Here is a 14,767-nt window from a genome sequence, read left to right as displayed (position 1 = left end):
AAAAGTTTTAAAAGTATGCTTTTTTAAAAATATTGATATGAATAGTTTCCTAATTAAATTAAATTTTAACTAGGTTTATGTGACAATCTATTATCTGAAAGAAATGTATTCCATTAATTTACAGTCAATTCTCATCTTTTTTTGCCAAAATAATCAACACTTTTATATATAATTAATGCATAATTAGTTATATTAAACGAGGCAGATAAGAAGTCACAAACTGTTGGAAGTATAATCTAAAATAAATCAAAACATTTTCTAAAAATGGAAGAATTTTTATGAAGGCTAATACCTTTTTAGACAAAGCAAATAATCATGTAATAAATTTAAATAATATTAAGGTCTGTTGAATTTTATTGTGTAAGAGAGGGAGAGAGTATATTAGTATCTCATATTTAAAACTTTTTGTAAACAATAAATATAAAAAAACATTTGAAATTTTTTTTCTAAATAAAATGTTTTAATCAATTAAGTTTTCTACTTCAAAGTGAAAAATTAACAGTCTGTTTTTTTTTTTTTTTTTAATACAACCACTAAAACAGTCATTAAATGTAAATTTTATCAAATAAAAATCTATTTCTTAATTTAAAATTCAGAATTAATGAAAAAAAAATAATAACTACAAATCAAATTGTTCTCTTAGGCCTTGAATACATTGTGCAGTCGTCAGCAATAAAAATGGAACATCACTGTAACTTTCTTATTTATTATTGCACCTTCACTAATTTGGTGTTAATAGAAGAGACTCGAGAAGGCAGGTTTATTGAGATAAATAAGATGATTAACCGAATTAATTAACATAGTTCATTAATTAATACCTGCCTGGAAATTTTTCTCATTACAGCTATCCTTTTTTTTTTTTTTTTTTTTTTTTTTGTATTGAAGCGATTTGTCTAAATAAAATTACATGTTCAATGAAATTTTATGGAATTTTGATGATACTTTTGAAACTTATAGGGTTTGAAAAATGTCGCTGCCAATGTTAAATGAATTTTACTATCTTTCGGCAATATTTAGGAAATATTACATATTTCTCAAAAATTTTTTCACTTGCCTAAAAATATTGTCATTTTTTTATAAAGTCACGAAAAAATTGTGTAAATAACACAAATTTAATATTTTAATGAAATTTTGAATATGAGAAAAACGTGAATCGCAACAAAGTGATAACATTTTACTTGGGAACAAAGCTGACATGCTAAAATGCCGGTATCCAAGAAATTGTGAGCATACTCCCTAATAATTTTCGAAATTTTCGCGAAAATTGTAAAATTTTCATAGTAGATTTGCAACGCCGACCTTTTGAGGGAATGTTTATCGATTTTTTTTTTTTTTTTTTTTTTTTTTTGTATTTATGGATCTATTTCTCATGAAGCACGAGCTTTAACGGCCATTATAGTATCGTAGTTAGTTCAATATTAAATTTATTTTCAGATCAAATGATTTTAATTTAACATGGATTTTGCTTTCTTTTAAAAAAATTTTTTCCTCACGCAGATGATATAAAATTTTATTGCAGGAAAGATTGAATATTAGAATATTTAATTAATTTTTACTCTTTGCCCGCAGTTATCGTTTGTAAGTAAATAAAATAGAGATCCAAAGAAATGTGTGTCATTTCTTACCATTCAATAAATTAATTAATGCCAAAGTAAGAATATTAATTAGGGCCTATTATTTATGTATTCAGTGACTTAATATTCAGCACTCATTAATACATTCCTTTTTTTGATTAGGTTGAGAATATTTTTTAAATATCCATAAAGTGATTCCTTCAGAGTTATAAAATAATTTTCTCTTTGCAATTGTCTTTATGAAGAAAACATAGATTTCGAACCTCTAGTTCGAGATATTGTTGCGTGATAATGCGCTTGGCTCAATTCGTTTGTATTTCTTTCTTTACTTATTTATTTAATTTGTATAACAGAAAGAATGTCTATCACTTTGTCGTTCTTACAAGAGCTTAAAGTAGTAAACTAAATAAATCTTCTATCCGATTAACAATTGTTTACACCTGAAAATAAAAGTCTATACTTTTAATAAAAACCTTTAATTTCATTGACTTAAAATGTCTTTACGGTATCCGCATCTCACCAACCAGCGACTATTTTAAGCGGGTGGGGAAAAGCTAAGGAACGTATTACCTTCGCCATAAAAATTAAGATGCATGTTAACTTCTTAGGGTGGGAATCAATTAAAAAATCTTAAGTGATGAATTGATTTTAAAAGTAATGGAAATTCTTCAATAAATTATTTTGTTGTTTTATTTATGGTCAAAAATATTTTATTCTAAGTCCTGATTGCAATTTTTTTAAAAATAATTTTGGTAAAACTTTAGTTAAAAATATTAGAACTATGCATATTTATATATGTATATATAAATATGCATTGATGAAATGATCTACATTACTTTTTTTAAACAATAACTTCTGAAATGTACAATAATATAACATGATATTTAATTCAAAGTATCTACTTATTCGTGTTAAAAGTAACCATGGAAATAGATCATACAGGAATGTTTTTATGACTAAAAAAAAAAAAACATCAGTAAATCATTATTTATCACTTTCAAACTAATGTAAATTCGCAATATTTGCTATTGATCTAAAACTAAAAATTATAATAAAGACAATATAAGAATATTTTATAAATTTTTAATTTATTAAAGTATTACAGAATAAATTAATAAGTATTTTTAAATAATCTGAACTTCTGAAGTTTTGGAATTTATAAATATGACTTCATGTTTTGTTTATATATAGCAATTGATGATTTTGTTTTTATATTATAACTTTATAGCAGACACCGTCCATATATAGTAACTTTTTAAGCGAGGGATGTACATGATATCCAATTTTGATTATTTTTATTATTTCCATATATGATTAAAAAATATCAAACTGCGAACTTGAAATAAAACCTAACAGCAAAATAAGATAGAATATAATAAAAGTTTTGAAACATTTTAAAGAATCAATATTTACTTTTAAAAATAAAATAAAAAATATCATGCTATTATCGACAATATACTGATAATAAAACTCTGAAGTTCTCTTAAAAATAAAAATATTTAATATATTACCTTAGGTAAAATCTAAAAATTGCAAATATAATATTTATTTTCTTAAAAGAACTATAGTTTTCTTGTAATTAGTAAAAACGTTTAATTTCCGTTTAGATGTAGAAACTAGTGACGTCAAATTCTCTTTCATTATAAACAATACCTGTTTGATTTAAATTCCTACAAGGGGCACTTCAGATTTGAGGGTGAGAAGCTGCCGGTGATTGGTTCTTTCCACTCAGATGGATACAGAAATGGTGTGGGGTTGGCTATCCTCAACCAATGATGGGACGTGCCTCCCACAGGAGGGATTGTACCGTGGCTGGTGATGGCCCTTAGGATTCAATCTCAGATCCCGCCAATGCTGGCAAGGTGGTCCGGTCATTCCGATTTATCCGTGTATTTGATGGCGGGTTGGAGTAGTCAACTTGTGATGAAATTCTTCAACTTGAAATCATTGTAAGTCAGCAAATGCGTCAAGAAAACAATTTATCAGATTTTGATCATTCAAATTCGGCCAATCAAAAAAAAAAAAAAAAAAAAAAGAGCCTTAAACAAGAGAAATTTGAAATTTGCGTCTAAATAAAATATAAACTTTGCGTTGAAAGAATGAGATGCTGAAATTTTTATCTTGAACGTAAGATGTATGGTTGATGAAAGTAAAACATCCTTTTCTGAATTATGTGTAGTCATAGTTAAAGAATCTTTATTAACAGCAGTATAGAGAGAGAGAGGAAAAAAATAGGTTATACTATTTAAGATCGCTGAAAATATTTAAAAATATAAGATGCGGGACAAAAAAAATGACTGAAAAGCTTGATAGGAGAAAGCAGCGACTCGTTCTTATTAAAATAATTTAATAATTTTCATGATGTATGTTATTTTTAAAGTGTGTAAAAATGTAGTAATTATCATAAGTTCCCCATTGTTAATTTATTACAGATAAATAAATTAAAGAATTTATGAGAAAAGATATTTTTGCAAGGTGTTATATATACATGTGTGTGTGTGTGTGTGTGTGTGTGTGTGTGTGTGTGTGTGTGTGTGTGTGTGTGTGTTCTTTTTTCCTATAAGCATGCATTTTAGAATATGAGAAAGGCATTACCTTTTCTCATGTGCAGAAATTATATGATTGATATTTTGGGCGGTTGTGATTACTGGGTTATTTCTTTATGGTACTTTGGTAGAGGACACTTTAGATCTAAACATTCCATATGTGTTTTAATTATTAAAAAGTAATCCAATTATTTCCTGATTTGTCGAGTCACAACTAGTTGAAATGATTATATTATTAACATTTATATTATTATATTATTAACTTTAATATTATTATCACTTAATATGTAGCACAGAACGAGAAATATCAATTTTGTCCCATAACTAGTATATCACGATTCAGATTATGGCCTCCAAACCTTCAAATTTAAATGGAGTTTATGTGAAAGCAATTTAAATTTTCTTATATATAAAATCTTTTTAATATGTTTTTTTAAGATCTTTTAATTTGCATAGTGCTTAGTAGTCCGTTAGGAAGATTGTATCTTTGTACATCATTATGTAATCAGAAATGAATTATTTTTATTTAATATTTATGAAGTAATAAGCCACCCTTCCCCAGACGATTTTGGTCAAAATTTCTTAAATCTACTCTTTTGTTGTCAAGACCATATTCTAAATATTATTCATCTTGCTCATATAAATACTAAACCAATACATGGAGAGTATCCATCAATGAATTTTATCAATATTTTACATAGATCTAAAATTTTAACTTAAATTAAAATTATATTCTAAAATTCACCCATCTAGCTTGTTGAATATTTGAGTTATTGCATTTGTATGTGCACGAACAAGTAGAATCACGACAGTGAACCTCTTAACAGACAAAGACTAAAATTTAATGCTACAGATCTTTACAGTTGCAAAAAAGGGAACTTATTTTTAACATTAATATATCTGGTTTGTTACAGTTTTGTATTATAATATGCACAAGTAAACGGCGAAGAATCAGACTTTCTGTTGATGTATGTCATCCAGATTTTAATAAATTTCTACGATTTCCAATATAGAAATTTTTATAGGCTGGTATATTATATTGCGATTTATGTCACTTTATAAGACCGCTGATAGCTACCTGTCAGCGATTTAAGCGAGTGAGCGCCTCTTGTTTTTGAAGTAACGCCAACTAGAGCCAAGAGTACGACTTCGCTGTTTCATGCATCATATTCGCTTGCTCAATCCCCTTTTTACAAGTGGGAACATTCACACACCTCACAAATAGAACAGAAGAACAACCATGTCCGAACCCGGCACGCTCCGATCACGGGAAAGACACGCTACCCCTATGCCAGGACACTGGCTGGCATGTTATGTTTGAAGTTTTTTCGAAACGCTTTGTAGACCTGATCGATAAACCTTGAATTATCAAATTTGTCACATAGTTACTTCTTGGATGGTAAGTGCTGACGAAGAAATGCGTTTTCAAAATTCTGTCTTAATTTTTAATTAGAATCTATCCGATATTTTAACATTTTTATTTAATAGTTTCGAAGCATATTATTGCACAAAAATAACTATTGTAATACTTTGAAATTTAAAATATTTACAAGTCAACAATTCAAAATTTACTTTTTTTCTCTAATTTCAAATAAATCAATAAAATAAAATAATTAGAGCTATATAGTTAAACTTTGCTTAATGAATGATTTGCATAACGCGCAAAACAAAATGTAAAAATATGACTCGTTTAACGAGCGATGTTTCGCAGAACGACTGGTCGAGAAGATACCTGTGACTTCACAAGCGGTGTTGTCCAGCATCAATCGTGTTGAGAGCTTGTTTGAAGAGAATCTTTATAATTAACATAGAAGAAATTTCGACCGAATAGCGTTGTCGAATGCGATTACTAGAGGTTTGAGCACGTGTCTGTGGAAGCTTAATCGACAAGATTTGCCTCAAACCAAGATTATGGGACTAGACGTGGATAGCAATGGCATCAATGAGCTGGTGGAAGAACATAGTCAGAACTACCGAAGAGCTTGTGGAGCTGAATTCTGTGTCACGGCAAAAAGCTGTGGAGAATACTTGATCAGAAGGGGATAAAAATTAATAGCTATGCGCGCTACAAATTCATTTAACGATAATGCAGTGTCTCATTTTTGACAAATTATAAATCGTAGCCAAAGACGCATGTCTTTAGATAATTTTCTTGTAAAAAGCATACATTATAAATAATAAATTTATAATATTATTATAAATTGATTTGAATAATTTCTTTTTTCGGAATTGAATGCATTTTCCTATTTTACATGAATCCCCATAGAAAAATTGTTTCGCTCTACGGATAGGATTCAGGAATAAATTATGTTCGTTAAAGAAAATTTCACTGCATTTTACGACAATACTTTTTATAGTTTTATTTATTGCATCTTTACCTGCGCGGGTTGTTGCGATATTAAATGAAGTTTTTTATATACGCGTTATCACTGCTATAATGTAGCATAGTTTTTTAATATAACTCAAAAACAGATGAATAGATTGTCATCCTACTAAATTTCATACAGAGGTATAATCTTCTTTAATTTTTAATGTTGAGATTTCAAACCAAATTTGTTTCGCTTTGGAGTTATCATTTCAACGAAAAATAGGCACAATTCCAAAAATACTTTGGAATTGTGTCTCAAGGAGATCCAAATTATAAAAATTCATAAGCATTTGAACACATATACATTTTTTTTCCTATACCGCCTTGAAAATGGGAGGGGGGGGGGGAGAGAAACCGGTAAAAATACTAAAATTCTTTTTCAAAAAATATTTATAATATTGCTAATGAGAATACGTTGCTATCGAACGAGTAAAAGTGATCTGTATCTTACACTCCTGATATAACAGTGCGGTTTCCTTAATAAAGTCGGTCGGGGCAATTTCAAAGAACCGCTTATCTAGGGCAAACACGCACTTGAAAGCTTCTGGTGCACTTGTTTCAGTATAAATGAACTTCAAATAGAGAAGGCGATTATAGATGGGCATTTTACAGGGACAAACCAACATGTAAGAAAGAAAAAAAAATCATATTTGTTTCAGTGTTTCAGGATTGCTAGTTCTCAGGATGGGTGTCAGGATCCCACCCTTGGTGAAAAAGCCAAAAAAAGTTGTTGCCTGTGCGCTTCACCACTACATATTGAGTGCAGTGATTCTTATGCTTAAGGTAATTGTTCTTGGTTAAATAGTTTAACCCGTTAACTGTCTGGTTTTTTCGTAATCTAGTTGGATGAAATTTTCCGTTTCATATATGTACTATCTCTATTAAAAATCCATGATTTATAAGGTGTTTTCGGATTATGAACAATTTTTGTTTGATGTTTTTGATTTTGATGATTCAATTCCCACTTTTTAGCTTGAAAAGCGATAGTTCTATGCTCGTACCATGTATGGTCGTATCATGTAATAAGGACTTAATTCAGTTTAGCATTTTTATAAACTTCTATTTGATTTGCTAGTTGTTTGTAATTTTTTCATGTACTAGAGTTTTGCAATTTTGTCATTTTGCTTTCTGTTTGTATATTGCTTGTATGTGTTTTTAGTATTTTCAGACATTAATTATTAGACATTGGATTAATTTGAAATAAATTTTGGTTTCATATCACAGACATCATCTGATAGTGGATTTCAAAGAATTTAAACATAAGATTCCATTACATTTATTATTATTCTTTATAAAATATCTTAAAGATTAAAATGTCGTAAAAAAACTATTTCGTTAATCAATAGAATAAATAATGAATATACTGAAAAGTGAGAAATAATTTTATAATATAAATAGAATTAAAAGAAACGCGGGAAAACGCGAAGCTCTTGAGACAATGTAATGAGAGATCAAAACGCCATAATAAATATCGTAAGGGGAAAATTCTCTAGCATTCTTTAGAATTAAAAAATATGTTATAAATATTATTAAAAATACAATTTACTTAGAATGTTTCCATCAGCATCTTATGCTTATAATATTTTGCTTTAGCAATCATATTTTTGATTTAAAAAAATTCATCTTTATAATTACATTAACAGAAGCATATTTTAAAACTTCTTTTCTTTTCATAATTTTACGTGATTTCCAATTCAAAAACTTTCATTCTTTGTATAGAAGACATTTCATAAACAAGTTTTCGTCCTTTTGTGATGTGCTAGAGTTCTGAAATGTTGTACATGTATGAATTTCAAATTACAGTGCAATATTTTAGTATTATCAGCGCTTAGTTATCTTTTAAAATTTTGATTATTTTGAAATTTTCGTATTTGGATACTTTATTGTACCATAGTACAATAAATTTAAAAGGGATGAATCATTAGCAAAACAGAATTATAAGAAAATTAAAACCACAGTGACTATGACTAAAAAAAATTTTTTTAACTCATTTTAAAAATATAAAATATTTTATAAATGTGAGTAAAATTCTACTTTATTTCGAGATTATCTATTTGACATCCACGCTTCCATTACTTTTGTTTTATCTCTAGAAATTTGATAACAGAATTTTTTCCCCAATTTATAAATACTATGGTGAAATATATTTATAAATACTATGAAACGTGTTAAAAAATTTTTTTTTTTTTATGCTTACAGCAAGCCAGAATTTTATTTCATGATAAGCTAATCTAATTTTAGCTGTTTTGGAAGGTCGACCAAGAGTTATTTTTACTAAAGGCAAATCGCTCATGAATTGTTGGTCAAATTGTGATTTGCTCGTGTACAAGTTTAGAATTGTCATTTCTAATGAATAATAGAAGAACGAGAAGTTTTGCAACATGGAGAGTAAAGCCAGGCTTTCTCGATCACTCTATGCCTTGCAATGATGTGTTTGCACTCCAAAACCGATCATTAAGGGAAAAACCTAGATGCCGCCGAAATGACATAATAAATAGTTGTGATGTGATAAACAGATGACTAGAAAGTGTTTTTGTTTATTGAACTAGGGCTGCAGAATATCACTTCTTTAGAAGAGTCTTTCTTATTTCTCCTGGGAAGTGATTAAAGCCAAATGATTTGGTTATGCATGGGAAGGGAATTACGACATGAAACATTATGTAAGAAAGGGTGAAACAATGAGAGCTGATGGTACAGCTACAGATACATGTATAATGACTGGGGGGTGCAAGGGGAATATAGATGTCCCGGGCGCTGGATTTAAAGGGTATTATGAAGACTATTATTGCTTGTATGTCACTTTTTAAAGAAATATATGTTGAAAGAGCGAAGAAACAATACTAAGTCTGGTGCACAATTTATACATACAGTCACTGATACGAATCGGAAAAAATTCCTATTGTACCTCAAGCTCGATTTACCTCCACTACGCCACTGAGATCCTTAGCTTTCAGATCTAAGCTCTGTTTTTACTTTCTTGTGTACGTAGTATAGAGAAGGTATAGTAATTGTCAAAAAATTCGAACTCGAGATTTTGACGAATCTCCACATTTCAGACCACCCTGGGTTCGAAAAACACATTTTGGGAAAATGTTTGTCTGTCTGTGGCAAATATAACTCAAAAACGCTTTGATCTAGACAGATGAAATTTGGTATACGGTTTTATATTTGTAGATTTCTATCAAATTTGGAATAAAAGGAAGTCTATCGGTCCGACTAATTCAAATATGAGTTGACACGATAATTGCAAAATGAAGAGAGCTAAGTAGATAAGATTCGGTACACAGATTTAGTATCTGTAGTGTAGACTCTTATCCAAGTTTGAGACAAAACCGACAACGGGTTGACTGTTTATCGGTGCATATTTTCAGAAACAGGTTAACGCAATAACTCAAAAACTCAATGACTTAAATATATCAAATTACTTATGGAATTTTATGACTACAAGTGCAGTTTTGTGTCTATTTGTTTCAATCGATTGGAAGAAATGTGTCTAAAAGCACAAATTCGATTTTTGGATACTATTAATTGCATGCCAGAGATTAATCGATTAAAAAATCGCAAAGAATGTCACAATAGATTCAATAAAATTGCTAAATTCATGACAAAAATTAATATTTCGTAATTATTGTACGCCAGTGTCATGCAAGACATTTTATGGCATAGCAAGTTTATTAGGGAATACGCGATAAAATTTTGAGAAAACCACTCCTGCTGTTTTTTCAACCCATTTATTAACCAAGTATGCAATGACTGGAAATCCGTTATAAGCCAGACATAGTTTTTCCCTTTAAATTTGATCTCTAAATATCATGAGCCTTAGAATTGTACAGACTTATACATTCCTTCAAAAATAAATAAATAAATAAAACCCTCTTTGGATATTGTTTCAATTTTTGATGGCTGATTTTTATGTTATTTTTAGTGTTGATTCTAAAAATGAAATCCATTTATTTCTATCTAATAAGAATTTTTTAACTAAACTAGAACTTAACTTAACTAAACTAGAAGAACTAAATACTCTCATCTGCATGGCATTTCTCTATTCACCTGTTATGTCCGGAGGTTAAGAACCTTGAGTTAAATAATTTCTACGACGCTCTCCTCAAATTGGCAAATCGACTCTCTCTTTCAATGTTATGAAGTTAAATTTGATACCTTAGATTGCTAGACCATCCTGATAGCATAAAGGAAAACATTCGCACATAAAGGAGAACCCGCAATACAGTTGAAACCAAATTCGTTATAGTCATTGCAGTGATTGAAATCTTCTGTAGTGATAAGATTACCTACCACCACACGCTTACTAAACACACTACATCCAGTTATCGTATTTTATTTATTATTTACGAGCATATACTGTTGTAATTAAGATAATAGAATCTAATATTTATTTAAGTTTTAACTTTCACATTAAAAGGATGGTTTTAAAGCAATAGATTGAATCAATAGCAATGAATGAATGGAAACAAGTGGCTTGAAAGTCTACATACATTACTTACTATAGTTACTTAAATATTGTAGAGTATTTTAGTTTCTCGATAAGATTGGTAGTAATATCAAATGATAACAAAGAAAACAGTGTTAGTTTGTTTAGCGTCTCGTGTCTCAGCGACACGAGGGCTGTTTAGGACTGATCGCAGTCATTTGTGGGGTTGTATTAAAGATCGCAGTCTTTTGATTTTGTTGTATTAAAATGCGTTCCTATATCTGGGTAAGTAAGTTATCCTTATTGTTTTTATCCATTGCTCTAATTATATTTACTTTTGTTTTTTATGTCCTGAAATTTTTATTTCTAATCTTTACTAATAATGAATGTGTGTATACGAGAGTGTATGTGCCCGCTCTCTACAAGTTAGACCGTTTAATCTACAACTGCTAATTTTAGCATATAGCTTGCATGATGAAAATGTATCCCTCGAAATGATTTGTTTTAATTTTTATTAATAAAAAATTTAATTTTTACACGACTAGTGAGGTCTGACGTTTTTTTCTCAATAATGTCTGAAATATTACCACACCAGAATAAATTTTACACTTTTTTAAAATTTTAAAAGTTATCTTTTTTATAATATCAATTCACTTGTTATGTAAATTTTTTCTGAATTTTGGTGATTTTTTAAAAATATTTAAACCTAATTTCTAACAGTAGATAACAGTTTTGCCCTGAAATTAAAACCGTTTTCATTATTTCATCAAATATTTAATCATATGATTTTCTTCCTTTGTTGAAAATTAAAGAAGAAAGAATCTGTATGAGATTTGCGTAGTTTACTAGACGAAGCTGTGTAGTTACTATACAGCGAAATTTAGAAGATAATTCAGCGTAACATTTACATTTTTAATAGCTCCATGATGTCATGGGATTGCTCTTCAATAAAAAAAGTCCGTATACCTAATGGACAGAACATATACAAGACAATTAAAATAACAAGGCTTTAATGACTGACAACTTAAAGGAATCATAGTTATGAAATTTTCTATGAGCAGTGTCACTGAAATGAAATATAACCGATATCCTCTGCAAACATACTAGTCGCCAAAGTTACTAGTTTATAATAATGGAGTTGTCTCCCCAAACTTTTCTCACATACTCTTTCATAGAAGGCCGTGGTGGCCTGGTGGTAAGGTCTCGGCTTGTGAGCCGTAGGGTTTCAGATTCGAGACCCGATTCCACCGAAGAACCGTCATGTAAGGGGGTCTATTGCACGTTAAATCCGTCTCGCCAAATCCATTAAATCCGTCTTCCCGCTGGTGTGGAGAGGGGGGGGGGTGCCAGCTCAGGTGTCGTCCTCGTCATCTGACCATGGTTAAAAATTACAAGGTCCGTCCCAAAATAGCCCTAGTGTTGCTTTACAACAGGACGTTAATATAACTAAGCTAAACATATTCTTTCATAGAGGTATTATCTCTGACAACGCCTTACATGGCTTTGGTGTATAGTAGTTACGAAATATTCACTTTTGGCATGAATTTAGCATTCTGACAGAATCTTTCGTATCATCCTTAATCATTGACATGCGGTTAATAGTATTCAAAAACCGAATTAGTCTTTTAGACACGTTTTTCTGAGCTGATTGAAAACAACATTTGACACAAGACTGCACTCATAGTCACAAAATCCCCTACTAAATTTGATATATTCAAGTTATTGAATTTTCCAGTTATTCCGTTTATATGTTTCTGAAAGTACAGACAGTCAATTCTTTGCTGGATTTCGGCTCAAAACTTGACATATGTCTGCACCACCGATGTTAAATCTGTGTGTTTTTTCAATCTAGCTCTCTTCGATTTATAATTATCGCTTTAACTTATATTCGAGTAGCCAGACAGACGGACTTCCTCTGAATAGATTTTACTCAAAATTTGATAGAAATCTGCTTATTTGGAGTGAAGACGGTATGTCAAATTTCAACCGTTTATGTCGAAGCGTTTTTGAATTATCTTTGTAACAGACAGACGGACATTCTCCAAAAATGTGTTTTTCTATCACTGAGAGGTCTAAAACGTGGAGATTCGTCGAAATCTCGAATTCGGATTTTTGACGATTACTATACTTTCTCTATATTAGGTAAACGAAAAAGTAAAAGCAGAAATGCTTTGTCTATCAGTCATGCAAATAACAAATGGTGAGATATGGTATTTCCTCAAAATGGCATGAGTATATAAGGTTATTCGAAAAGAAGGATTAGATTTAAAATTTTATTTCCGATAAATGGCAATAGATTTGGACACATTCGATATATGACTGAATAGAAGAAAGTTCATCGTCCATTCGTGTTTTGTTGTGTGACAATCGTTGAATAGTAAGTCCATTTCTTGTTCTTAGTCTCTGATTAGGAAATCACTGCTGTAACAGTTTGATTTCGCAGAATTTGAACAATTGCAAGTATGAGGTTTAAGCTCACGTTACATCATCGTTACCAAGGGTATGATTGACCAAAAGGAAAAATAAGGCTCACTAACACGAAATATCACGCATAAGAAAAACTACATTATGAATTTAGTTTATTTATAGAAAAATTAATCAAAACTACAGCCCGATTAGTTTTTATATTCATTTCAAAACATTTATAAGAGTGAGAAATCAAAATATATGATTTCCCCCCAAAAATTTGAGAAGTATCTTGTTCAAAATAGATTTAAATGTAAATATGAAGTGAAACCAATATTTTATTGTAAACAAACCTCACTAGAATGTTTTAGCAATCTTTTTCTTAATGTTCAGTGGAATTTGGCAACATATCTTGGACATGATGAAAATATCTAAAATTAAAAAAATAGAAAATGGTGAATTCAAAAAACAATAATAATAATGATAAACACGCTTTATATTTATATCCTAAAAAGTAGAATATTTTTATGTGTTTCAGAAAATACTCAGCGAGTGAATTATTTAATTTCATATTTCATTTTAATTTAAATTAATTTTTTTATGAAATTATAATTATTCCCTCTAAAAATAACTAAATTTTACTAAAAGTGTTATGCAGTCTAGTTGCAAATTTTTTTTGGATGCACCTTATATTTGTTTGCAATGTATGAATATTAGATAAAGAAAAATTTCACAAATTAAATGTCAATTATAGCTGTTAGTAAAGGCAGTGACATTTTTTGACGTGGTAGATTAAACAATTGTTAAAGTTGCTTGTCTGAAGTTGGGCAGCAAGCAGGTCGATTAAAAAATATAACTAACCTAATCAGCAAATAAATAAAAACTTTAAAAAAAATATATAAGTTTTATGAATTGTAAGATATTAAGATGATAATAACTCTTTGTTAAATATAATTGTTAGATTGCTATATGCTTCATTATGTTACCTTAGTTATTTTAGTATTTATAAACAAAATTAATCTACCTAAATAATAATGTGTATAAATGTGGATACCGTGGTGTCATGCGTCATAATAAATAAACAAAAAAAATTAATATCTTTCCACAAAGAAATGCGGATTGTTTAGGATCGCAAAATATCTAAATCTACCGCAATATAAGCGACCTTTGTAGAGCCTTATTTTGTTTTGGAATGAAAAGCAACATGCAAATAAAAGAAAAGAACAAAGTGAAATATTTTAGATAATATAAAAAAATGCTGAAAATATAATTATTTTTTATTTTATTATTTACTTTTGGAATAAAAAACAACCTACAAATTAAAGAAAAGGAAAGAAAAGAATGTATAAATTGGATGATGTAAAAAAAAAAAATTGTTGAAAATTTACTTATAATAGTAGCAATTTTCCTCCGTTTGGATAAACAAAAATTAATATTACAAATG

General features: G+C 29.4%; 1 protein-coding gene across 3 annotated transcripts in view; it reads left to right on the top strand.

Annotated features, from left to right (window-relative positions):
• The window catches only part of LOC129963246 (solute carrier family 52, riboflavin transporter, member 3-B-like), a 59,458-nt gene that overhangs the window by 14,420 nt on the left and 30,271 nt on the right, over positions 1 to 14,767 (top strand). The window contains exon 2 of one of the 3 annotated variants that reach the window (XM_056077474.1): positions 7,148 to 7,271. The exons of 1 other annotated variant lie outside the window; for it this stretch is intronic. In XM_056077474.1, coding sequence (XP_055933449.1) covers positions 7,148 to 7,271 — 124 coding nt within the window. Of the gene's footprint in view, positions 1 to 7,147; positions 7,272 to 11,169; positions 11,203 to 14,767 lie in introns of those variants that run through there. One more of the 3 variants, XM_056077476.1, reaches the window with a different exon arrangement.

Source organism: Argiope bruennichi, chromosome 3, assembly GCF_947563725.1.
Source record: "Argiope bruennichi chromosome 3, qqArgBrue1.1, whole genome shotgun sequence".
Taxonomy (NCBI): domain Eukaryota; kingdom Metazoa; phylum Arthropoda; class Arachnida; order Araneae; family Araneidae; genus Argiope; species Argiope bruennichi.
Note: the sequence above shows the minus strand (reverse complement) of the source record. Positions and strands in the feature narration are given on the sequence as shown.